This window comes from Harpia harpyja, chromosome 5 (genome assembly GCF_026419915.1).
Source record: "Harpia harpyja isolate bHarHar1 chromosome 5, bHarHar1 primary haplotype, whole genome shotgun sequence".
In the NCBI taxonomy this organism is placed as follows: domain Eukaryota; kingdom Metazoa; phylum Chordata; class Aves; order Accipitriformes; family Accipitridae; genus Harpia; species Harpia harpyja.
In genome coordinates this window covers 64009365-64037271 of record NC_068944.1, presented here as the reverse complement: position 1 = coordinate 64037271, position 27907 = coordinate 64009365, and the positions used below count along the sequence as shown (strand labels likewise).

Here is a 27907-nt window from a genome sequence, read left to right as displayed (position 1 = left end):
GCTCCTGTTAGAAAGGAGTGCAAGCCGTGGGGTAAAATGCCTCTGATGCCACCAGGAATGTTTCACAATACAACCCTTCTAACTTCTGCTCATTCATTTTGTTTCATCCTTTTTTTTTTTTTAAATCAAAAGTCAAACCCCAAGATTGTGGTGAAAAGCAGACAAGTTTCTCGTCAACATAACACCTGGGATGGAAAATTCTGAATGTGCACTAATAACCATGTAAAAAAAACCTCTGTTGTGTTTCCATTCCAGCCACTGTTCTCACTGGGCTGCTCTCCAAAGCCTCCTCTGCTGCAGTGCATTCTTGCTAGACACTGACTGTCTGACACAAAGTCCAAGCAGAGAGAAGTCGAAGGAGGCAGTTAAGCAACTGGATGTCTCTAATTCCTGTCTTGCTTAAACTGTGTGTGCTCAGGTGGGAAAGCATTTTATTTTTCTTAGCTGAAAGAGATTATCAGCAGGCTTGAGAACGTGAAAGAGTACCTTAAGCTGGAGCCAGCTCAGATAAGTCTTTGGCTGCGAAAGTTCTAAATAACTTTAATACAAAGTAAATATATAGTGGTGCTTGACACGGACCAATATGTGATGTCTGGAATGGCTGTTCTTTGTTTTTATTAAGTCCCTGTTATTATTGTGCTGTCAAACGAAAAAAAGGAAAAAAGATGGTTCACTATACCATGTTTTCAACAAACATGGAGCAAAAGGCAGTTTCTTTCTGAGGACCTTTTATCTAACTCCACAGGTTGAAGCAGAATGGGAAGGGCTGTAAGCTGAAAGGATATGTGATAAATATCATTCTGGCATTGAAATTTGAATAGGCAGCCAGTTGAGGGATTGCTGAAAAAAGACAAATGGGAAAAAAATAGAAGAGCAGAGACTAGAAGGAGACAACAGTTGAAGGGGATGAAAAAGGAAGGAAAGCACATCTGCTGTGGCTGCAGAGAAGGCACTGAGGAAGGTGTGTCGGAGCATGCTATCTTTTACAGTAAAGGAGAAAACGCTCAGAGCCAAATTTTTTTTATATAACCTCTTGACATTGGTAAGAATGATATTGCAGACCTACACAGTCCTTGTTGCTTAGGCCACCAATTGCTGCCATGGACAGGACAAGGGCATCTTGTTTGGCCTTCCTCTGGAGATGATGAATTACTGTCATGATGTCTCTCACTAAGTGGGCAATATATCCTTGGTTGCATGCACAATTCTCATAATCACTTCGCATTTCAAACAGGAGAACACAGGATAATGTCTACAACTATAGTTACAGTAAGGGACTATTCCATTGATGCTAATGACAGATTTGGGCCTTAACCGTTTCCAGTTTGAATAATTATAAATATTTCTGTCATTGTTTGATGGTCATCTGTCCTGGTTTCAGCTGGGGCAGAGTTGATTTTCTTCCTAGTAGCTGGTATAATGTTGTGTTTTGGATTTAGTATGAGAAGAATGTTGATAACTGTATTGGCTTTGTGTGGCAAGGTTTTGGTAGCGGGGGGGGTTACAGGGGTGGCTTCTGTAAGAAGCTGCTGGAAGCTTCCCCGGTGTCCGACAGAGCCAATACCAGCCGGCTCTAAGATGGACCCGCCGCCGGCCAAGGCCGAGCCCATCAGCGATAGTGGTAACGCCTCTGTGATAACATTTTTAAGAAGGAAAAAAAGTTGCTGGGACAGACAGAAATGGCAGCCGGAGAGAGGAGTGAGAACATGTAAGAGAAACAACCCTGCAGACACCAAGGTCGGTGAAGAAGGAGGGGGAGGAGATGCTCCAGGCGCCGGAGCAGAGATTCCCCTGCAGCCCGTGGGGAAGACCATGGTGAGGCAGGCTGTCCCCCTGCAGCCCATGGAGGTCCACGGTGGAGCAGATATCCACCTGCAGCCCGTGGAGGACCCCACGCCGGAGCAGGGGGGTGCCTGAAGGAGGCTGTGACCCTGTGGGAAGCCTGCGCTGGAGCAGGCTCCTGGCAGGACCTGCGGATCTGTGGAGAGAGGAGCCCACGGAGCAGGTTTTCTGGCAGGACTTGTGACTCCATGGGGGACCCACGCTAGAGCAGTGTGCTCCTGAAGGACTGCACCCCATGGAAGGGACCCATGCTGGAGCAGTTTGTGAAGAACTGCAGCCCGTGGGAAGGACCCACGTTGGAGAAGTTCATGGAGGACTGTCTCCTGTGAAAGGGACCCCACGCTGGAGCAGGGGAAGAGTGTGATGAGTCCTCCCCCTGAGGAGGATGAAGCGGCAGAAATAACGTGTGATAAACTGACCGTAAACCCCATTCCCTATCCCCCTGTGCCGCTGGGGGGGGGTGGTAGAGAATCCGGGAGTGAAGTTGTGCCCAAGAAGAAGGGAGGGGTGGAGGGAAGGTGTTCTGAGATTTGGTTTTATTTCTTATTACCCTACTCCGGTTGATTTGTAATAAATCAAGTTAATTTTCCCCAAGCTGAGTCTGTTTTGCCCATGACGCTAACTGGTGAGTGATCTCTCCTGTCCTTATCTCAACCCACAAGCTCTTTGTTATATTTTCTCTCCCTTGTCCAGCTGAGGAGGGGGAGTGATAGAATGGCTTTGGTGGGCAATTGGCGTCCAGCCAGGGTCAACCCACCACAATAACACACTGATATTTTCAGTTGTTGCTAAGTAATGTTTAGACTAAGTCAAGGATTTTTCAGCTTCTCATGCCCAGCCAGCAAGAAGGCTGGAGGGGCACAAGAAGTTGGTGGAGGGCACAGCCAGAACAACTGACCCAAACTGGCCAAAGGAATATTCCATATCATATGATGTCATGTCCAGTATATAAATTGGGGGGAGTTGGCCAGGAGGGGCAGATAACCGCTCCGGGACTGGCTGAGCATCGGTCAGCAGGTGGTGAGCAATTGCATTGTGCATCACTTGTCTTTCTTGGGTTATGTTTCACTCTCTTTTTATCTTCCTTTTCATTATTATTATTATTATTATTATTATTATTATTATTATTGTGTTTTATTATTATGCCTGTGTGGGGGTTATTTCAATTATTAAACCATTCTTATCTCAACCCTCGAGTTTTACTTGTTTTTGATTCTCCTCCCCATCCCAGCAGGGGAGGGGAGGAGGAGTGAGTGAGTGAGTGAGTGACTGGCTGCGAAGTGCTTCGTTGCTGGCTGGGGTTAAACCATGACATCATCTCAGCATAATATTGGCACTTAGGCCCTTTGTCAGTGTTGAATGAGGAAAGTTTAGCTTTGCTTTGCCGGTTTCATGGTTTCTACTCCAAAAAGTCTTGAGCTTCTACAAACACCTTATCCTCAGGCTCTGCTCAATGTGTTAGATTTTGGTTGTGAAAAGTGAGAGAGTGCTTTTTGGGGAACAGAGAACTATATAATTTACAAGCTGCAAAATGACTACATTAAAATTTAAAGGAAGATTAATACACTTATGTACATAAAATTTCAGTGTTAGCCAGTAAAGCCAGGTACTTGCCCATGTGAACTGAACTCCACCAAAAAACAGTCAGACATGGAAAACAGATCACTTACGTGACAAACACTTTTCTGTTTCACAGTAGTTCCAAGAATAATTTAGAGATAGCAATTTTTTGTTAATTTTCTTATAGTTATTCTGCAGACAGTCAAAAGGATGTAAAGTTAATAAAAGCAGAGAAGTCTAGAAATTGTCTCTGAAGTTCTCAGCCCTGGCCTCTGTGCATCGCAGTAGCATTTCTGCAGAAATCTTCCCCAGCCAGTCAGACAGTATTCAGAAAACAACCTTGTATCAAGATAATATCAAGATAATGAGGATCAGACTAGACAGGAATGAAGAACAAATATACATTTTACATTCGTATACATACTGGGAGCATTAAAGATTCAGCTCCTTATATCAATATTCATAACAACAGGTAAATATTTGCTCTAAATTCATCTTCAATCTACTATATTTAGGTAAAATTTCCTTAGGTTTTCATAAGCCATTGCATCACTTTTGCTACAGTGGTCTGCTAGAGTAAATGACACCACAGGAAGTAGAGACAATTGCACTGTCTCTAGCTTTTGCTAAAGATACGTGGTTAAATTCTTTCACGTGAAATACAAGGTCTACTGCTTCTAACAAACCCAAACTTCTCTTCTTCCTCCCCATTCCTGCCCTGACCTTTACTACTCACATACCCAAGACTACCATTCTGAGAGTCTGATGGATCATCTGGATTATTTGTGGCTGGTAGCTGCTACCTCAATTCCTTCTTAAACCTTCTTTTTTACAACTTTCCCCCACTCCCTTTCATTAAGGATCATTATTTTGGATTACCTCCTTCTTTCCTCATGTCTCTATATTTCACTGCTCTTTTTTCCAAAACGTAATGAAAGACTTCCCCATCCTTTCAATTCATTTGCACAATAGCCTCATCAGTCTTGGTCCTGGCTGCTGAATCTTCTTTTTTCCAGCCCCTCTTGTGTTGCTTCCATCCAGCTTTCCACAGCTCTGCTACTTAGTGTAGCTTTCTTGGTAGATCATGTCACTTGTCTGTTTATACTTTTTTCCAAGATCAACACTTGGTCTTAAACTTCTGGTCTTTATCTCCACCTCAGCCTAAATCTCAGAACTGAATCTGTGTCCTATAGGGATGCTTCTGTCACCCACTCATTATCTTTTATATTGTCCTTGACCATAGAACTGTTCCTCAAAATTCCCTATTATATCCAGGTCTGTGTCCTCATCTTATTCAAAATATTTTGAAAGACATTTTTTTCATATGAAGGCAACACTATTAACTTGTCCTCCCCAACTAATGAAAAAGATGCTCAGATTACTTAACAAGCACAGCTGAATTGTCTTTGGTAGGAGGCAACTATGCAAAATTATACCAGCAGAGAAACTGGTCAAAATACAAGTGAATTTCTTCATTTAGGGTTTCTTACTGTACTTTGATTTATGTGTCTTATCTTCTGGAGTTTCAGCTGTAAAGAGTAAGAATTGTCTTTATCACTGTACTGAATACCACTGCTATGTTCTCAGTTCTTTCAAGCCAGTAAATAATGAGATACTCATGAATTTCTTAGCGCGTGTTGTGTTTTAATACCTTATCTGATTTCAGTGGGAGGTTACCTGACTAAGATCTTCTGGGATGCCTCCACAAAGCAGAATAATTTCTTGTTACCCCTACTAGATAACAAGTGCAAGCTTAATACATCAATCTAGCATCACATAGTTATGTATTATCCACAACCAAAAGCCCCTAATGATAAATTCTAATCTCCTTAGGATGATAAAGTAGAAAACTAATGTGAACCTATTGCAAATAAAACTGAATTCTCTAAATAGCAAGGCCTTTTTATACCTTAATAACACAATGCTCTTTCCAGCTGTCAGCCTAGAAACGCAGTACCACTCGGTATTGCCCACTTTATTCTGTTCTAACAAACCTGTTAATAAAATGAGCCCTATAGCTGTGGGAGTGAGGATTGTGGAGTGGGAAAACATTACGTCTAGTTCTGCATGGAAAGTGAAGCTGCACTATAATGGCCAAGGGCAGAATTGAAGTTGTTTTGTGAAGAACCAGTTGAGCATGCATTTTGAAGTGCAACCCTTGTTTTTGCGAACAGGTGAGAGTTTAATTCGGGTGATTGGACAAAAACAGAGGCACTGCAGCGAGACCTGTCTCTTTGCTCCCAGTTCTGCAGTAACCATTGCCAGGTATGCAGAAGAGGAAGATTTAACACATCCTGTTAAGGAATCTGAGAATTAGCTGACTGAAGGGGAGGCACGTCCCTTCCCAGTACAGTGAATGGCTGTGTGATATGCCAAAGGGTTTTTTAATTATCTGATATAACTTCAGGGATGTAGCATTACTGGGTAACTCCCCACAGGCCATACCATGAAGGACACTAGATGTGATGGTCACAATGGCCCACCGTCTTTCTTTGTCCTAATTATTTTTTCCTTTTCTAGAAGCACCTGGTCTGTTTTACTGTCACGATCCAGTGGTAACTTGTGACACAGACACCCAAAAATCCACTACAAATGTTCCATCACAACATATCATGATGTAATGCAATACAAGTTATGAGTTGTCTTGATAGTAGAAAATACTGCCCATGTCTGGCAGAAAAGAGTTTGTCTGAGGGCTAGCTGAAAAATAGATAGGGCTAGCTAAAAAACAAAAAGCTATTTGCCAAATGTGAATGGAGTGAATCCTCTTGTGATCCACACTGCAGAATATGGTGCACATCTAATACTTCCCTTAATATGCAGGAGGAGGAGTGTCTGCCAAAAGGCAGGGAAAGCACATGCCACCATCTCTTTCTTTCCCAGATCTCTTCATCCCATGTGCTAATTTAAATTTTCTCTTTTATCCTCAGTAAGTGTTGAGCTTTGCTAACACGAAACTTACATTTCATCACATTTTGTGATAATTGGTCTGCTGGTAATTTGAAGGTTGATTAGTTTTTTGTTACCTGTGATTACAAACAGGCATTCTTAAATGTTGCTTTAGTGCCAATCTGTTGCTCTAGTCAAGAATAATTTAGATACTTTCTCTTGTAATTGAAAGTAGCCGCTGATGGACAGGTAATCTAGCTGATAGATGGGCCTAATACATGTTCTCTCCTGGTAGATGTTACCAACAAATAAAGGTCCCTGCACTGCTTGCAGTGGCAGGGCTTTTTAGTTCAGCTAATTACCATTTGTTGTTAATCAGTCACATACAACCAGCACATACAGCCTCCATTGACCTGTAAGAGGGGTGATCGTTATTTTGCATAGCAAACTGTTCCCTTTAATCCCTGGGCTCTTGACAGAAGAAGCAGTCTCGTTTCTGATCCTCTCCTGATTCAATCTGAATGGTGATGGAGTGGAAGCTGTAGTGCTCAAACAGGGCTTGGGTAATATCTCTCAAAATCTTCTGGCTGTCCACTGCATCTGCTATAGATAGCAAGCAGAAAATAATCAAAATGCATATAATATAATACTTCAAAGAACAGTAAGTGTTTACTGACAGAAACTATTTACAAACTTCTAACAAGAAGTTTGTTTGGAGAAGTGTTTCTTGTCCTTCTTATCCTCCTTTCAGGAACCTGCATGTCAGCAAAAGTTTGTTCATTCAAATGTGATCGGAATATGCAATTTTGGCAAGAGCTGAGCTAAGAGTAATCAACAAAGAAATTCAGTTTGGCAGAAGACTGGAGGAAAGCAGGAATATTTAATAAAGATTAGTTCATCCAGTCAGGGAGTAGCAACAGTGCCAAGTGATTCTGGTGGCTGATAGACCCACTTTTTTGGGGAAGCGAGGACTCATGGAGGACTTCGCCTCTGAACCTGTTCTTGGCCAAACACAGGTGGAATTTTTTTCTTACATAAATCTTAACATGTACAAAGCAAACAGATAAACAAGAAAATTGATCTCAGTAGTGGACAGTTTGTGAACAGGGATAAGGACTACATTTAAAAAATATATTTTTAAAGATGAACTGTTCCCCAGCAGTTACCTCTACACTCCAAGCTATGCTTTAAAGATTGTTTTACAGCTAGAGATGCATCAGGAATGCAGATTTGCCCTGTAAGTTTTTCTCACAGGGAACAAGAGTTTTCAAGTTTGACAAATCCACTCCAAAATCTATTTAATATTGTGAGAAAAATCCAGCCTGGGTCTAATTCTTCTAATTTATTTAAAATATCTTTTAGTTTACTTCCTTGCTCCACAACCTCTGCAGTTTTCAAGTTTTGGGCTAAACAGAGGTCCCTGTTGTTTTGGCAAGGCTTCTGGGAGGAGGATCTGAGAGTTTTGTTGTTGTTGTTATTTTTCCAACAAAATGATGACATTTGTTTTAACAAGCAACAAATACACAGTCAGTTGTATCCCAATCAGGAGAGACTGACCTTTACTAGGCAGCAGCTGAATACTTACTCCCTGTTTGCAGAAATTTACTGACCTGTGGCAACATGAGCAGATAGAATAGTTTGATTCATTGTCAGAGACCAAAGATGAAGGCTGTGAACAGACTCCACTTTCTCAACTGCTAAAATTCTCGCTTTCACTGCATCATAAGCAAATCCTTTTGATATTCCTTAAAAGGAGAAATTGATGGGAAAAAAATATTTTGAAGAGATAAGAATGATGATTATCAGAGGAAAAATGCCTCATGAACCTTTGTTCAGTTAGATGTATAAATTTTATAAAAATATTCAATACTTTGGAAAACCTGTCTATTTCAGAGTTCACTGTGAAATTTAATCCTATCCCTTATTTTATACTTCTCCACAGAAGAATGAGACTCATGCATGTCTTAGGAGATACTCTGAGAGTCCAGTTTACATAGGGAAGTGAGCTATTTAGCCAGATCATGTCCTAGTTTTGCACCAACATCTTTTGTGAGTGCAGATTTTATGGCATCACCTGAGCACCTCTGAGGGATTCTGTCCTCAATACATTTACACAATAGAGAAGCATCTGTTTAGTAGAGAGGGAAAGACAAACGTAAAGATTAAAATGGTTTGACTCAGGAATCTTTGACGAGATTAGATCCCAGGTCTAGTTATTGAGTACATCAGTGACTGTTTTCCCAGATGAGCCTTCTTACAAAAGATGATGATGGTGATGACCCTCGTTCAGGGTGAGGACAATTGTGATAGGGTGAGTTGCAACATGAAATTCAGATTTTAATGTAAATCCAGATTTGACCAAGGAATTTAACTACAGATCTTCCCTGAAGTGAGACTTGGCAGTTTGGAAATGCAAACCACTCTATGCCCACGTGAACAGCTATGGTCAGCATGCTTCACTTGGATCAGTAAACTGAAAAATATTTTTAATGCCACCAGTTATGAAGTATAATAATGATAAGCACAGTATTGGTTAATTTTGTCTAATAATTATTTGTAATCATTAATGACCTCAGTGTTGTATGCTTTGACCTATCCATTTATTACAGGAATGTTATGCTATATGGAGTACCGACTTAGTAGAATATGGCACTGACCTGCACATGCTCTTTAGAGAAAACCATGGACAGTCAGTGCCTGCATGACACAGTCAGTTGCAGGGGCTGTAGGGCTGGCACCCCGGGACAGACTGGATGCATGGGGCAATAGCCACCTCCCATACCAGCTCAAACATCCAATTTCTCTTTAGAAAATTCTGGGCAGTATATGGTACTTAGGAGGTTGGAAACTGCCTTTAGAGTCCTCCCCAGAAGGATAGTGTAAAAGGGCTTGCTGCAGAGGGGATCAGAACATTGCCAATTTTGGCATGTCAGCACTGCTTATGGAAGCTGGGAGTCACTGCTCTGAGAAAGAGACCTCCGAGTGTCAGGGGCTGCCAGGCCTTCCTGGTAGTTTGATTTTTTTTCAGTAATCGAGAGATCTTCTTATTTTTTGGCAGCCAAGATACAGCCAGATGCTGCATTCTGTCTAGGTACACTTCTACACAAATGTATCTGTACCTCACAATCACTGAAAGCAAACCAACCCCAGAATGAATCTTTACTGTAAAACAACATTGGAAATTTTCTTTCTTGAAATAGAATTAGGTGCAAAGTGAAAGAGAGAAGTAAATAGCCATGCAGACAGTCACAGAGTAACTCTTATCAATTCAAAACCTACACTGTTAGAGCTACTTTTCCCTTTAATTCTTATGTCTTCATAGCTGAGAAAGAGGTTGCATTATATTATTCAGTGTAAGGAAAGCAAAACCATGCATCTATGACTGCTCAAGTCATTTGGCCTTGCAAATCAAATGTTCAGGCCCATAGCTGACAGGATTAAATATTGCTAAGCCTAGTCCTTCTTGCTGCTGATGTGCTGAGAATTGTCTACTCCCTTGCACCTGAACACGACTGGAAAGCTCCATCAGCTTGCTTTTCTGGACTGGCGTAACTAAAAATCTTTTAAACTTCTGCCTCTTGCACTCAGCCTATTTCATAGACACAGTTCAAAGCACAATCTTTTTCTTTGGGTTTTTTTTGGCAAAGACTTGAATTTCACATGGGTAAAGGAATTACACAATGAACAAAGTGAGTAGACATCTCATATGCCAAAGGGGTGATAAAAAGCAATGTTACACATATAACAAACAAAAGCAACTCATTTTTAGGAACACATTGGGAGTTCATTAGCAAAACACCAGTACACAGATTTTTACGAAAACTGGTATATGTATAAATCTTCTGATGCAATGGTGGAAAACAATTTTGATTAAAATTGTAATTAGGTTTAAAGTATGATCAGAATTATAAGAATATTGGAAACTGATACAGAAGTGTGCTATTATACTTTTGTCAGCAAGTATAAGCATTATGGAGAAGAAGAGAGAAAAACCCCAAAATATAACTGTATTGATTCTGGAATCAGGTCCTACCTTCCATTAACACAATCAAAATATCCCTTAAAATGGTGATGGTGGTTGCCAAAACAAAGATGGAAAACACAAATGTGCAGATTGGGTCAGCTATTTTGTATTCTGGCTAGAAAAATATGAACACATCACTTTGTTAATTTCATTATTGTTGGTTATTGCCATTTTTAATTAGTTAATCTCAAAGAATAATATATTCCATTCATCTAGTACAGAATGAGTGCTGGCCTCCTTTGCCAGTTAGGGAGCCTCAGCACGGGGAATGAAGGTGCTACAGATGAAGAAATGGAGAGACACCAAAGTATCCTCCTTGCCGTTGAAACACCAAGAAGCAAGTGTTACACGTTCAACAGCCATTTCAATTCCCAAGAATAATTGTCTTTCGCTAAATTACAATGTATATCATTAAGACAGAGAAAATATTTACATAGTACCTAGTGTCACAATGCTATGAAAATAACTGTTATCCTTAATTGCAAGGAAGGCAAGTGAACTAATAAAACTAACCTTAAAGAAGATGATAAGTGCGCTAATTAGCACACTAATACTCTGGAACAGATCTCCGATGGCGTGCACAAAGGCTGCCCGCAGACTGGCATTGCTCAGAGCTACCTTTTCTGGAGGGGCCGACACGTGTTCCCTGGCTTGTGCCTCATGGCTGTGCCCATGGCCAGTCTGGTGCAGGATCAGGCTTAATCTGCAAGAGATGTAAAGCTGCAAATATCAGCAGGGTTACTGCATCTCTGAAAGCAGTGATGTCACACATGTCATCAATTCTTTCACTTCTGAATGCTGAACAGTAAAATCAGGCAAATTAGGTAAAAAAGAGTGGATAAGCAGATAATTCCTAGGTGATTCAGTGATTTTTACACAAACAAGAAAGTCTGTGAACTGGGGAATTAATGAGGCCTCATTTTGTATAGAGTTCTTAAATGTTCTGACATTTGATAAAAAGTGAGATGGAAATTAATCTTTTCCTGCAGTTTGTGCATTCATAATTTCCCTTCCCAGTGTGGCAGCTGACAGAAAGGAAGAGAGCAACTGCAACCTTCAATGAGAAGCAGGATCTCTTTTCTCTACCCCTTTCCATATCCTCATGAAACTCATAAACACAATATTTTTGAGGCCAATATCTCTCTATCATTTTTTATTGAAATATAGCAGCAGGTTCAAGGTTCAAAATTTATATGGAGAGGAAACCAACGTAACTTACAGGATGTTGGCGAGCACGGCACAAGCAGAGGTAATGAGCATCACTGTAGCATCAATATCATAATCAGGGTGTAGTAGCCTCATGCTAGCCAAATATGTCAACACACCAGTCACCATCCAAACGATTACCATAGACATCAAAGCTCCCAGAATTTCTAGGAATTAAAACAATCTGATTTTAACAGGAGTCATGACAGAAATGCAAGAAATTTTAAGAGACTGATGGTAATAGTTCCAGGTCTGTGAGCTTTATAGCCAGGAGATTTACTTCTTGTGTGTTGGCAGCCTTGATGCTCACAAAGAATGGGCCAAACCCCTTTCTGGTCATAGCAAATCCAGTGGCTGCCCAGGGCAGCCCTCTGCGTGTGGTGGCCTGACCCTGTTCTACCTGCTCCTACTTTCCAGTGTTGAGGTCATGTAGCATTTGGAGAAATTGGAGAGATGGAAAAGATCATTTGGGGAGTTTTGGGAGGAGCAAAAGGAGCTGTAATGGGAAGAGAGCATAAAAGAGCAATTCTTTTACATCTTATGTAATTGCCTGACTCTGCCAGTATGGTGTGAAGACCTCAGGAACCAGCCCTCCTTCCCCAACAAGATTATCTTGGTCACAGGAGCACAGGTTGGAGGGAAGCAGAGAGGCACAGCTCACTCAAACCCACTGGCAGACATAATCCCCTCCAATAGCCTCCCTTGTTCCTGCACACCTCTTATCCCTTCACACTTCTGAAAGGCAGTGACAGCCCCAGCGAGGTCCTGCCAGCAAAACCTCTCCTTCCTCTCTCCTGGGACTCATCCTGCCAATGCCACAAAATCATTTTTGTGCCACCAGCAGTGATGAGGACGAAAGAAGTTATTTTTTCCCTGGGGCATCAAAATTTAATTTTGTCTCTATTGGCTCTGATTTGGGCTCAAATAAATCCAGTCCCCAAGGCCACCTTTTATTGCATTGCCATAGGAGAGGTCCGAGGACGTTCGCATGAACGTGCAGCATACTTTTAATAGGATGTGGGACTAGTAATTGCCATGTGACTTGACTGGGTAAATGTGGCACTTTATGAGCACAACTGAGACAATACCAAGGAAAATGAAAGTTCACAGTAAAGTGACAGGCGGTAGATAGCCAGAAAGAGCAAAGCACTTGCACAGTCCTCCACTGTCAGTCCATGAAAGCAGCTGAAACTCAACGTATGATTTTGAATATATTTTTATGAGGGTCACAGCTTTTGCAGCAGTCCAGCCTTCAGATGCTTATCAAAATAAACATTTTATGTAAAGCTGACAAATAACAAATGGAAGTGCGCTGTCAGGGAAATCTAGTTTTGCTTAAAAGTAGATAGAGAGAAGCTAACATAAAGCATACCTGGTGTTTATATTTTCTGCAAGTTACAGGTTGAAACCCTGCAAGCTTGGCCCAGCTGAATGTGTTGATGGCTATGCTATCATTGGCATGAAAGGAGCCAACAGCTTTTCTGAACACCTGTGTGAATATCTGCATGCATGTGTGCGCATACTCCACAATGGAATATGTAAGAGGTCATTTTTACCTACATAGGTGAAAATACATATTACTTTTCAATGTCATATCTTAGCAAAAGTTTAGCTAAGCTTACAGACCAGTTCAGTAGTCCTAAATGTTTAACTCAAGATGTTCTCGGTTACATTTCTTCAGAACCACGAGCACTAACAAAGTGCAGCAAACAATAGTGTAGGATTGTTTGGGAATCTCCAAATCATACCAGAGATGATAAAGAAATTGAGGTTGAAGAGAGCTTTCCTACCTGGAAGTAGGTCTGGCTCACACTATCAGTCTCATTCAATATTGTGCTTCAAGCCACGCTGCTGAAAGTAAGCTGCACACCCAAGGGATTGCATTGAACTGCTGTCTCAACTGGTTCTGCTGCCTGGTTCTGGCTTAGAGGACAGGAGGCATTTAAATGGCTTCTGCTAAACCTAAGCCCTGTTGTACACAGTCTTTGTGTGACAAACCCTATCTATCAGTCTGAGCAAAGCAGTGAAAAAACAGCTTCCAGTGTCATGGAGGGCTGCAGCTGCAAGACCTTGGTAGTCAGTGCGCAGTGACTCTGCCACCCACCTGACTGCCCTCAGCTACTCTATTAAGGCACCCACCTGCATATTAAACTGGAAATATAGCTGGGAAAATAAGCAAGAAGCAGCATAACTATCATGGAATGCAATTAAATAGCCACTGACATTTGATGCAAGGCTCTCTTTGCTACCAGCATAAAAAGGCAATAAAAGATTGGGTTTGAAGTTCTGCACTGCAATGACAAAAAACTAAAAAATCTAACAGACTGAGGATGAAGCTACATGACATGGCTGAACCTGCCAACGTCAGCAAGAGAGAAGTCTCTCTTTCACTTTCCTTTCTTCCCAGGCTAAGAGACCATAAACACAAAAAGTAATTATGGATCAACTGATGGTAAGTAGTTTGCTAAGGCTGCAAAATTCAGCTGTGTGTTGTCTACATAATTCCAGCCACGCTTCAGTCATACTAAACCTCCCCCTCATCCAGCAGCCTGTTTCCAGCAAAGCTGGTAGAATATACTTAGGGAGCAATATAAAGATAGGATGAGTATGGCATATGTCTTCCCCGGTACAATCTGCAGCTACAAGCAACCTTGGCCTACAGACATCCTGAGTCAGAAGCTGCTTCTGGACCTTCATATTGAACATCCTTGAAGCATTTATCATCTGAGTCCTCAGTTCAAGTGCATAGGTGTCTAGAGCCATTTGAGATTCACTGGTACTACCATGTACAGCTTGATACAAGGTGTATGGATGACCCACAGACTTCCAGAGTGGCAGCTGGAGACTTTGTGGAACATGTTAGGGCATTTCAAACATCATTAATCACTTACATATAAGCAACTAAACTGAGCCCTAAGACACCCGGCACGGGATTCATTTCCAGACCGAGACAACTAAATTAATATGCCTACATGTAGGTATGAACTAAGCGTCTAAGCTCCCTTTGTGGACAATGGACATCAAATTAATGGTGATTCACACAGCTCCCTGTTCCATTCACTGACTGGGAACACATCCTAGTTTATTAACTCGGAGTGTCTGGTGGCATTTGAGATGCCCTGGTCTTGTGCTTGGCATCCTGTGCAGCCTCCTGTGGGTCTCGTGCAATAGCTGCCATTCCCATGTGTAAGTCTCAGACACCCTAGGGATGTAGCGCTAGACTTTTATGTTTAGGTAGCTGAATGGAGTCTACATTTCTGTTGAACATATCAGAAGCTTGGACCCTGCGCTTATATGTGTTCATGTATGTGTAGACATTGATACTTAGGTGTCTAAATCTTGAACGGAAACACAAACCCAGAAAATTTTTCTCATAGTTAATATTTTGCTGGTGTCTTGTCTTTTGTAAAAGCACCTGTGTTTGATTGTAAGGCTTTTGTTATTAGGTGTCATCTGTAAATATATTGATTTTGGTTGAGGACAGAGAACTTTAAAAACCTGCCAGTACTTCCATCTGATAAAAAACAGCAGTGATAAAGAGATATGCAGGGAGAGGATTTAGAAAATGGTAAATGTTAAAGGATCTCACTTTTCTACAAGAATAACATATTTTTTTAAATTAATTATTTGCTTTATCATTCTATAAATTGAGTAGACCCTCATTTTTATGGGTATTGCTGCTTTTATAGAAACTTGTGTTTCATAGTAGATTGAGGACTTGGTCCTCCTCACACTTGGGTCACTGAGGGAAGTTGCTGTTATCTCAACCAAAGCTAGCACCAGCCCAAAACTATATTAAATTATGAACTGAAAGAGACGTTTGTGGATAAGAGATGACTGTGCTCTTTACTTCTTTGAAGCTCACTGGCTTGCTCTATTTGTCATGTATCCTGGGGGCTTTGAGTGCATTAGTGCGCTATCTCTAAATATCTGCAGACCTTTGTTGGACATCAGCAGTTTTCCAGTCCCTGGCTATGATTACTTCCCTTTCCCATTCCACATGTTCATACTGTGACACATTTGCTACCTGCTCGGTGCCACCCGAAAGTTAACTGTTTGGTGGGAGGTTTGGAGGCAAGCCACAGTGAGAAGAGGCTGATCAGGAAGCTTGTCAGGTCCACCAGGATGTGTGCCGCATCGGTGATCACCGCCAGGCTCCCGGCAATCTGCCCACCTGTGTGAAACACATGTCTGTATCATGGCTCTGGTCAAAAGTTTGAGTCGACTAGATCAAACTCAAGACCTGCTTTGCTGTGAATCAAAGGGGACACTCAATTTTCAGTGATCATACACACAACTCGAAAGTCTTCTTCAAAGATAGTTTCATTTTGTACCTCATTCATGCAGTGAAAGGTATGAATTAATAGAAAGAAATAAGCTAAATTTCTTTGTCCGAGAGAAAGACAGTCCTAAGGACAATAAGAGCTGTGATACATTAGTGCTGTGGTTATATTACTATTGGACTGTTTTACTGTGACTATTTTAATATCAGATTTCTTCGTGAAAAGCAGCATTAGGGATCACATTTCCAGCATCCTCCCACTATCTTTTCATGGATCACTGATATTTTTATGTATGTGCAAAAACTCAGAGACTTAGCTTATGGGATTAATTTCCTGTTTGTTATAGGAAAATATGCATGTTCTTCCTGAGTTTTGGATGGCTAGATGACAAACTGTTTATTTGTCACAGGCAACACTAAAACAAGTATAAAAGGAAAGGTCCCAGTAGAAGAGCTGTGATAACTGACCATTTTGGTGAGAGCATAGAGAAAAATGTTCTGTTCACAGGACTAATCTATTATTTTGCATCTGTAATGCATGATTTAATTTTCCTGCTAGAGCTGGAAAAAATGAGTCTGAATGTCATTTTACTTTGGGGGTTTTGGTTTCATGTGAATTCTGAAAAAAAACCCAAACCCTAACCATTTTAGGCTATCTGAAACCACATTTCTTTTACCCAGTAAGCCAAATATCATTAATTTGCCAAATTCTTCTAACCATGTCTCAGGGCTAAAGGCAAATCCAAAGAAACTAAAAGATTGCTTTAAACTACCCCAGCTGCCGGTGGCTGTAGAAGACAAGGACCACAGACAGGAAGCTGTCCTGCCAACTTGTTAGAGCAGGGGAATCTTTTCATCAGAGTGGATATGTAGAAAAATGGAAATGTGAAATAATAGAGCCAAAACATCTAGTTTCTTCATTTGGCAATATATTTCCATCCTTCATCAGTTGTTTAATTAATTTCAGCTCACCTGTTTCTCCTGACCACAACCCATATGAGAGTCAACGAATCCTGAAAAACATTGTAAAATGCCTCATTCAAACCTTTGACAAGATACCACTGCCAAAGGGACATATCTCTTGTTTCCTTATAGATGGAAAGTCTTCATGCCAGCAGGATGGACTGTCTGTTTAATTTCCTCCCATATGCAGAACTTAGATTAGAATACCTAATACTGTATGATTTGTCACCGCAGGAGAATGTATATTGCACATATAGGGCATATATTATTTTCCTCTGTTGCCTCCCTATACATCCCATTTACAGCTGCATGAAACTTACTTCCCAAAAGGGATTAAGCATGACTGCAGAATTTGGGTGCATCTCATTCCTTGCAGTAAAATGAAAAATTCAACAGAATAGGGATTTCCCAGAGCATGTGCATGTGTAAATGCATATAAACTTTTTGGTCATGACACAGCTCTTAGACTTTCACTGTTTGCAGGGTAGCTGTTGCTCAAGTTGGAAGCAATTTTGCATAGCAGAGGGAAGCAGGCTTGTCTGACAGTGCACAGATGTTAACAACCAAGGCATCAGCTATCTTTCAACAAACAAATATGTAGAGCACAAGCTGCCTGCAAAACCCTATTGCATTTTAGATACTGTATTTCCATGTTCTGTGGGACAGCATTACAAAAGCTTGCTTCTAGCCTGCTGTCTTTGAAGAATGTTGGCAAATTATTATTTTGTGTATTGCTGGCATAACTAATGCCTTGGGTGAGTTTCTGAGATATCAGTCTGCTTATCTTAGCAACCCAGTGAAGTCTTTACATTCCTTTTTGACATGAGGACACATGCGTGGTTTTGTCTCTCTTTCTAGTGCCCAAATGGATATAAAGTACTTTGAAATCCACATTTGGTTCTTAGCCACTAAAAATTGTTGGAAAGCACTTTTACATCATGGTTGTACACAGGGTGTCATCAGTTTGACTGATATCTCCAAACCTATGGAGACTGTGATGGATCTGCATTAGAAGAAGAGAAGATAATTATCTTTTGGAGGCAGTTGGTGCACTAGGCTCAGCCAACAGTGCCCCTTTTGGGAGAGCAGTAAGGGCCAGCACAGATGGTTTGAGCAAAAATATCACTGGAAAATTCTAGGGATTCAAAGCAGCACAACTTTTCAACCTCTTTGAGAGTGGTGCAGCTTTGTTTCTTCTGTTTAGCATAATAATGCCCACGGAAGCTGTTTGCCCTTAAGAGGAGAAGGAAGGGGAACATATTCTTTATTTTCAATAGTAAAGCTTGTGTAATAGTTATAGGCTTTTCTTGCTTTGTATCAATACTCCCAACAAGAGGCCTTTATGACTTACTGTTACCCACAATGGATGTTTATAGCTTTGTATACCACAAAACGGTAGAAATTGTCGGTCACTCAATGGTCAATCATCAGGCACAGGCAGTCTAGCCTAACGATTAAAAAAATTAAATGTATGGTTCATAATTACAAAAATCTCCATAGACTGCTGTCTGTAACTGCAGTTAATAACTGGTTTGTCAAAGTTTAATGGTCTGAAGCAAAATGGTCTTCAAGCCTGCTACTTAAGCTGTCACTGCAAAAAAGCTGTATGATTCATTAAGCAAAATGAAACATTTAGTTAACATATCATCTGTCCTTCCAATTATCCTCTAGCATTGCCGCATTCACCAAACTTAAGCCTACTGATTATATGGTTTTGTTAATAATGCATTACTTCTGGCACTGGAAATTACTGCATGGAGATTAGTGGTATGCACCGGTTTTCATGGGGGAAATGCACGTGACCTACAAACAACGGGGCTTCGTGCAGATGAAGCGTGTGGGAGGGAAGAGTTGGAGAAGTCCCTGCTGGGTTTGGCAGGCAGGGGAGTAGGCAGATATGCAGCGGCTCTTTCGGTGCCTCCGCTTCTTACCTGTGGGGAAGACAAAACCTTTCTATTTCATTTTCATGGGGCTCCAGAGATGCTGAAACTGGGAAAACCTGGGTTTCAGAGGCCTTCCTGGCTGATTTTTGTTACCTCCCCTGGGGGACATGTGGCAAAAGTCTGTGGGATTCCTCATGCCTTACCTCACCTCACCTCACTGCAGAGGAGGGGAAATTAAAGAGCCAGGTGGGTATAAATATCACAGAAGCCATGCAGAGAACAGATCAGCGGGACAAAATGAAAGCTAATGCTCTACAAGCAAGCCAAATACTTAAATTGGATATTGTAGGATGGGTCCAGAAGTGAAAGCTAATTAGACAGGGGGATAATCTTCCATTGATCCAGAGACACACCAGCAGGCCAGTTTAAAAGATAAACGTGCCCTGATATAAATACATTGACTTAGCTGAAGAAAAGCAGATGGTGAATCTGGCCCTGGATTTCCCTGGATTTTGTAAAGACTGTTGCATTTAATATCAGATCCTGCTGCTAGCAGCCTTCATCAGTGCCGAGGTCTCATTGGCCTGGATAAACATGTAAAATCTTTCAATCTTTTCCAAAAAAATGTAACCCAATTTATTAGAAACCTTTTGTGACATGATGCTAAGACATGCTAACCACTTTTAGCCGAGCTTAAAGACCTGGGAGAACAGTTCAGATCATTAACTGATCTTTGTATTCCTACCCAGATGCAATCCTTAAATGGATATATAAAAATATTTTGATAATTTCACTTAAAAAAACCCCACAATTCTTTTAAAGGCTGGAGAGAAAGGAGAGTTATTTTATCCCAGGTGGGTTCACCTCAGTGCGTCGTGGGTCCCTGCTGTCAGAATGCGTACAAAAGGGCATGAATACGGCTGTGCTGGGCACCAAACTGAGATGTCTTTGAGCAAACATACTCCCCTGTAATCTCAGCAATCATGAAGAAGATGCAAATTACTGATGCTACACAGAGCTTCCTCCTGGCTTGGTGCTGTTCCCTTTTTCTGTTCTCATAGGCCTGTGAGTAGCCGTGACAGTGATACGCTGGATTAGCTTCAGTAACTTCTGCTTCCTGCTGCTGCCTCTCTTCATTTAAATTCTTTTGATGCCACCTCATCCTTTGGGATTGAAAGAAACAGAAGGTTAAAAAAGAAAAACCCTGGTTATATGTGCGTCTAGCCCTGCAGCCCCCAAAACTATGTGATTAATGCTTTTGAAGGATAAAAGCAGCGTTAGGAACAGTGGAGCAGGTCATAGAAGAAGCTTGCTTGCACAAGCAGGGCTCTGGGGGGGGGGGAGCTGCACATGAAATGACAGCTCTGGCTGTGTTTCCCAGCTCTTTGGGCTCTCCTACATCATTTAGCAGTCTATGAAGCATAGGGTGACTTTCTTAGGCTGTGTATTTTATGCACACCATATGATTTTCAAAAAGTCGCACCTCATGCAAATAGTAACAAAATTCAGCATAGCATGGAGATAATTCTACCAAAAACCCCCCAGTTTTTTATTCCCAACAGCTTTGTCAGGAAGACTATTGGAAAAAAAAAATCTTCTTTTTCTCAAATATAATTGAATAAAGATATTTCTCACCTCTCTTTGCATGCAGAACTATTTATCTCAAATTTCCACATATGTACAAAAACTATCAATTTTCCAGCATGGCTTGAGTATAGAAAATATTAACCCAAAAGTTTCAAAGGCACTTAAAAAATCAAAGAAATCAATTCTCCATAGTATGCTGACCCCTTTGTGCCACTGATTTCATAGAAAGGCGAGAAGTTCAGCAGAAGTGGCTCATTGAGCATCACTCCATCACAAGGTGATTTCCCAGCCAGATCTGCTCTGCCACAAACCCTCAGTGCTGTCCTTCTCAGAGGCCCTGCGTAGAAAATATGGGATGTGGGTAGAGAGGTCTGGGGCTGAGCACATTGCATTGCAACTGCAGGAGCTCCTGGATGACCGTGACTTCTGGCGCTTTCACTACAGCATCCCAGAGACTCCCCCAGAGGAGGGCCTGAGGTGGTTTGGTAACCAAGGATGTTCCCTCCTCCTTATCTCTCAACTGAGATGAGCTTAAATGGAAAAAAAAAAACCCTAAACCCTAAACCCTGTCCCAGGAGTCTTGACTGAAAACCATTATGTCTCTCCAGATACAACATTTGTTGCCACAGCTGCTCCAAATGTGATAACCCTGTTGGTAAAACATCCCCTGCCGTGTACTGAGACTTGTGGGAGTGCACTGTGGCATCAAAAGGTGAATTCTGCCCAGATGCACATACATAACATGCATATAACCATGTGTTACAGCTATTTAAGGCCTGTGTGTGCACGGCTGTAGCCCGCAAGCCTACCCAGGCATGCAGCAAACTCCACTGCTGTTTCCGAGTCTGAAATTAGCCTTGGGGCATGATGTGGGGCTGGGCTTAGCTGCCCCAGTAATACCAGCCTCTTTTCCCCCTTCTGACTAAGGACTTTCCTCTGTGACCAAGAAGAAGTGTTTCTTCAGGTGTGTGAAGGATACCCATGCTCCGGGAAGTACATGGATCTTGGTGACTTTCTGTAGCATTTCTGCACTATTTATGGAAGTGTCAAGATGCCTAAAATCTCACTAGAAAGAAATCATGCTGGTGGCTGACAATCTGCAGTAGTCAATGTCAAGAAAAAAACTGCACTGAAATCACAAGCTTTTTCCAGCTGCCTTTTTGGGCAGCCTGTGTGGGCTGCAGCTGGTCAGTGGGTCCAAAGTCCCCTCAGGCCTGCACCCCACACCGATGGGCAAGAGGCGAAGGCAGCCCCAGAGCTGCAGATGCCTTGGTCCCTCGTGTTCATCAGCACTGCGGAGGTACTGGTGAAAGGAGAAGAGCCGACCCACCTTGGCAGCCAAGCCTTGCAACTGTAGATAATCAGTGTGGGTTTGGTTTTGTAAATATTATTGAGATGTTCCAAGGATGCGACATGTTCCCTGAGTCAGCCTGTTTCTCAGACCAGTTAGCATGTGGTCTCTGTTTGCTCAGTGGAGGTGACTGTATGTGAGGAGCTTGCATGAAAGAGCAACTGGTCAGATTTAATGCCTGACGCCTGGAGACAGTGAGTTTTCTTAGTTCTTTTGTCAGTGATTTCCTTTATTATCCCCACAACAATAAATACATGGGAGCTGGGCCGTCTGGGGAATGGGCTGCCCATCTGGCAGTCAGGGTCCCCACTAGCCAGTCCTTCTCCAGTCCTTTAGTTTTACATTCATCAGGCTCCTCATGTGCACTGTGTCACTTATGTACAATATTTTTCTGATGAATTAGACTCAGAAGGTACCACAAACTGATTCCTTCCAGATGGCTGAATAAAATACTGTAGTTCTCTTACTCTCCCCTGGAGATCAGGGCATGCAAGTTTTTCTTTCTTGTGATCCCTCTCTGGAGTTAACTTCCAATGCTTTTCTATAGTTTGCATGTAAAATTAATTTCCCTTTAACTCAATTTTCATCAGCTGGCATTGAACGTTAAAATCATCTTAACGACATGAGTCATGATCAGCTCAACAGCCTGTCAGGGCAGGGATGCCAAAATTACCCCTGCAGATTTCTGAGCCACCAAATCCTTTCCTTGCTGTTAACAAAATAGGTCGCTTTGTGATCCCCCTCCCTCTTTTAATCTTCAAGTCTCTCCATCGGCTAACAAAACCTCAGAGTACCACTGAGGGGTAGGAAAGCACTGTCCACAGATCTTGTTGAACAGATGCAAAAGCAAACAGAGACAGCGTAAACCCACAAATGTCACAGTTTTCTGTCTAAAGGGTACCTAAATAAAAGTGGCCTGGTTGTCAGAGGTGGCGAGCATTTGCTGCTCCCTTTGAACTCACAGAGCAGCATCTGGCCCGATGAGTTAGGAAGACTCCTGCCAGTTCTTGTGCGTAACCATTATTTTTTTCTTCCAAGAGCAACCTGCCACTAATTAAAAGAATCTAAGAGACAGATTTATAAATGTGTGAATCAAAAGCTTAACGTGCAGAGATCAGCTGTGTCAAACCATAAACCCCTTTTGAGTGTGTTAGAGCAAGATGTAGCCTTTGAGCATCAGATCTCTGCACCAGCACACTGCATGCAGACTCCCAGATTAAAAAATAATCCTTCCTCCATTTCAAATACTCTTTCCTTTGTAAAAAAGAGTCAGGGGAATGTGACGGAAAGGCTCCTACTGAGTCATGCCTGGAAGGGGGGAATTAGAAAATATTATTACATATTGCAGATTCCACACAAATCATTAGCAAGAGCTTTTGATTACAACTTCCTTTTCCTTGTTTTCACTTGATCTGTTGGGTGCCTTGATCTGCATGCTGATGGGAATAATTGCTGTCCTCCTAGACCATTATGAGATCCCCAGTCAAAAGAGCAAAATGTGGAAATGTGGAATCACTGCACTTCCCACAGGAGATCATCTCCTTCACAAGGGAAAATAGTAATTTTTTGGTGCCTGAAAGGATAATGAAACTGCCTTCAGAGAAAAATTTATCAAAGGCATAGTCACCTCCCTTATGCTGGCACCACTCCGATTTCAACCGATGTACAAATCTTGAATATTTCCAAGTCATTTAAGACCCTGTTTATAACCTGGCTATTTGGAGGCTGGGAGGTGTCTGAACCAGAGCTTGTGTCTAATAGCCCTTTACAGATCTTTCTTCCACAAACCTGGCTGACTTGAAAGTGTTGGGTTCCACAGTTTAATTATGATTTGTGTAAAAATAATGCATCCTTCGTTACTCGTAAGCTGTCTGCCTGATATTTCAGTTAGTTCTTGTACTGTTAGAAATAATGAATGACCATTCCCTGTTTACCTTCATCACATCATTCATGATTTTATGTATCATTGTTATACCCCTGAACCACCAATTTTCTGAGCTGGTATCTTAGTTATTCATTTTCTGTTTCACACCTCCTACTATCTCGGTTCTAATTTTCTTTCTGAGATGAAGTGGGCATAACTGAAGTGGGCGTAATGGAGACAGTGTATGGCCAGTACTGGGCAGACACAGCCCTTTCTACAGGATCCTAATGTCACCTACAAAGAGGGCAAAAGCAATGGGATGGGTTTTGCTGAGTCCCCTAACATACTGTGTGCTCCTGGGACCAGCTGGCAAGCCAGTACAAAGGAGACTTAACCACAGGGCCCACAGCTAAAACCCTTCAGAAGTCACAAGAAACACCTAAAGTTTTCCCAAGCATTGACTTCTGCAAAGCATAAGGAATGGTGGAAAGCCTTTATTTGATGAGGACTCTTTGATCCCATAAGAGTTTTCATATTGCCTTCAGGAAGGCAGAAAAAGAAGAAAATATTCTCTACACCCTTGTTACAGAAAATCAGTCTCCACCTGAAGAAATCATCTGCCAGGCTCACTTCAAACTTTATGCCTATGGTATAAGCCTGGCAGACAGGAATCAGTTACAAGCCTAGAGCTTCACTGATAGATAGGAATAACTACGGGTCACGTTAATGTCCTGTGTTAAAAATTTTTACATGAAGATAAACCCTAAGGTTTTTACACATCTTTCCTGCTTTCAGCATTGCCCCTCCGCCCTTTTTTTTCTTGTCTCTTGTCTCAGAGACAAAATAAAGACAAAAACCTTGAGAGTAGAAGCCTTGAGTTTCACTTGTGTGATGGTATTCAAAATCCCACTATAATGACATATAAAGAACATAATCAGAAATTCAGAAATCCATGCTGGATCAAGCCAAAATCTAGTTCACAGTGTAGCTGGTACAATCTGATGCATATCCACTGATTTATGAAGTGGGATATTGAATAATTCTGGTGAATATTACACAGATTTATTGTCAGCAAGAAATAAAATCATCTGGCCTGTCTTCATTAATGGAAACTTCAGGAATTTGGTCAAGATATTCCCTAGACTTTGATAAGTGGTTATCTAGATCACTAGATAGGTAATAACAAATAAAAAATAACATAACAAATGATTAATCATCTGAAGAATTTATCCTCTCCCACTACCATTGACCGTAAAAAGACCATAGAAAACTATCTTAGACACCTAATTCAAACCTAGTTTAAAGAGAGATTATATGAAGCTCTCTTGCTATGACTTACAGACAACACTTTTTGCATAAAGCAGGAGGTTCTGAGTGCTCGGCTTCAGAACCTGTTACCATTATGGTTCATACCCTTCCTGGAGGCTGGTGAGAAGTGGTGTCTTACCTTGGACCAGTCCTGTGTAATACCTTTGTTACCTGGAGGAGGAGGTGGAGTGCACCCTTATCAAGTTGGCAGATGATGCCAGCCAGGGGGTGCAGCTGATACATTGGAGGGCAAGGCTGCCATAAGCAGGTTGGAGGAAGGGGTCAACAGAAGCCTTCTGAAATTCGACAAGGACGAATGCAACGTCCTGCACCTGGGACAGACTTTTGAGACGACATCTAGAATATTGTGTCCAGTTTTGGAGTCTCCGGTACAGGAAGGATCAATAAACTGACACAAGTTCAGCAGAGGGCGACCAGGACGGTTGAGGGCTGGTGCACTTCTTCTGTAGGAACTGGACTTGTCCAGCCTGAGCACCAGTTCATGAGCACCTAGCAGCAGCCTGCCAGTTATTTTTGAGGAGGCTACTGAGAAGATGGAGTTTTATTGCTGTGCATGGAGGAAGGATGAGGACAATGGTCATAAATTGAAACAAGAGAGGTTCAGACTGAATATAAGGAAAAAAAATTGACTGTGAGGATAATTCAGTATTGGAGCAGATTGCCCAGAGAGGTGGTGCAGTCTCCATCCTGAGAGGTTTTTTTCAAGACTAGACTGGATAAAGCCCTGAGCAACATTGTTTGAACTTTTGGCTGACCCTGCTTTGAGGGGGAGGTTGGACCAAAGACCTCCTGAGGTCCATTCCAACCTGAATTACCCTACAAGCCAACAGCTGACCTGGTTTTCAGAGAGCTCAGTTAAAGCCCACGCCCTTGTAAGCACTTCAAGTTTGGCATGAGAAACCTCAATGCATCCAAACCCGCTAGTGACGACAGACAGGCCTGGCATGTACAAAACACTCTCCCCCACAGCCTTGTGTGCAGGGAAAGGGGTCTGTTTTCAGACTTCCTACTTTTACATGGTTAAGATAAAAACAGTTTTGTTCCCTGTGTATTGTCATAATGGCATTTATTAAAAAGAAAGAGCCTGGGGGACAGCAAAGAAATAGGCAATCTATGTGCAAAATAAATTCTGCTGAAAGCATTAGAGCTGTTCATTAAGCCTACACACAGGGAACGGAAAAATGTGGTAATTTATACCAAAGGCTAAGATGAGCTTATTGCTACTGATCGGCTTAAGACACCTGAAGCTGTGCACAAAGCTGGTCTGTGCAAGCCCAAGCCCAGCAGGCTGCATCCCCCCCACCCCGCTGGCTCCGGCACCCGCGCTGGCACCCCGGGTCGCTGGGCTGCGAGGGCGAGCGGGGCGAGGGCTTCCCCTGAGCTGCCAGCTCTTCCGAACAGGAGGGAGAGCCTGGCCCTCAGCCCCTGCTTCTGCTTACTGCTGGGATGGAGCAATTAGGTCGCGCAGTTAATCAAATTTCACCTGGCAAAAAAAGCTGAGAGGAGGTGCAGCACAAAAGCCACATGCCCGGACGACAAGTCCTCCTCCTCCTGGAGAGCTGCGTTACCACTGCCATAACTCAGCCACCTCAGCACCTCTGCTATGGAGCCCTCCTGGGACTTGCCCTCAAGCTCGGGGCCCGTTGGACGTACCTGCAGCAATCAGCCCCACAATTGCAATTGTTGCAGTGATTCACCCCAACTAACTTCAATCCTAAATTAAGAAATAATTATCAGAAAGAAATCAACCCCTCTAGAAAGTGAGTCAGCTCTCAGATGGGAGGATCAGCTGCAAAGGATTCTTGCCCCCAGTGTGCATCCCACCCTCTTCTCACTGGGGATATTCCCTGTTGTCTGTGATCCAGGGAAAACGAGGGCTTCTTCATGAGGCAGCCTAACAACTATCCCTGTCTCAGGGCACCCTTCCCCGCACCATGTAAAGGGTTTGTCCAGAGATGTCCTTGTGTCCAGAAGTGGCAAGGGGCCAAAGGACCTCAAGCACTGAAGCTGTGCCCACAAAATTGCAAACTATCAAAAAAGCTCTGAGAGTCTTCAGTAACTAAAATGAATTGCAGAATTATATGGGATCTTTTTAAAATATAAATATTACCACAAAAGTCATTTTGGACAGTGCCATGTATATTTATGGAGCCATGTAATAATATTTAAATAATAACCCAGACACTCAAATGACTAAAATACGATGGCAGTGACCCCAGTATAAGAACATGGAGACACAGATTTCCATTTGAACTGACAGTGTTTACGCCAAGTTTCTGTCCCACGCATTTTAAGAGAGCCAAGCAATAAATAAACTGAAAACCAGTGAGATAATGGAAATGTCAAGAGGTGCTAAGCTGTTACTGAGCAGCTATTTTCTTTTAAAAATACTTGCTGGTCTGAGTCAAGAGAAAGAATGAAAATAAGTTCAACTGCAAAACCATTTTGTAATAGACATTTATACTCATTTTTTAACCCAAGCTACAGCATATCATATGTTTTCAGAGGGTCTTTCCTCACTCAGGCAAGCATTTACTTACAGGACCTCTGGCACATGAGAGGTACATCAGCTCCAAGTCTGATAGACTATCCACATGAATAAAGTTTTGTAGGACCAAGTCCTTAACAGAAGCGCATTTCTTTCCAACCAAACAGATAATTTAGACATTCAGGTATGAAAGAGCCTTGAATCAAACATGGTGTCAATAGCACCAGTATAATTCAGTCTAAAATTGCAGCATAATCCATGAGGTTTTGCATCCTACAATAAATCTACTAAGCTTATAAAATACATAGCAGGAGACACTTGCTTCAACACTAGATTGGTTCAATCCATCACAGATGCAGACACATCAGGCTGCTGTCTACTAAATGCATCAAACATTTAATAAGAAAGTTTGGGAAGGAAAAAATCAGACAAAACATTTTGAAAATAGTGAAAGATGTTCCCTGTACACACTATGAAACTCCCCGTACTTTGACTTCTGCAGCCCATTGGCAGATCGGTGATCTCGTATTGCTCTCAAAGACAAAGCAGTGGCAGTGAAGGAAACGGAGAGTTGTGTTACCTGTCTACGACCAAGGAGTACTTCTTGGTGTCCCTCTCACTCACAAGGCAAGCTCTTTC

At 42.0% G+C, this 27907-nt stretch overlaps 1 protein-coding gene across 1 annotated transcript in view; it reads right to left on the bottom strand.

Moving 5' to 3' along the window:
• Positions 1-6131: 6131 nt before the first annotated feature.
• The window catches only part of SLC30A8 (solute carrier family 30 member 8), a 70452-nt gene continuing 48676 nt past the window's right edge, over positions 6132-27907 (bottom strand). The window contains exons 2-8 of the mRNA XM_052786812.1: positions 19608-19812; positions 15549-15687; positions 11535-11688; positions 10829-11018; positions 10325-10430; positions 7902-8036; positions 6132-6894 (exon numbers count right to left, since the gene is read on the bottom strand). Of these exons, the coding sequence (XP_052642772.1) occupies positions 6749-6894; positions 7902-8036; positions 10325-10430; positions 10829-11018; positions 11535-11688; positions 15549-15687; positions 19608-19812 (1075 nt within the window). The 3' untranslated portion in view covers positions 6132-6748. The remainder of the gene's footprint in view (positions 6895-7901; positions 8037-10324; positions 10431-10828; positions 11019-11534; positions 11689-15548; positions 15688-19607; positions 19813-27907) is intronic.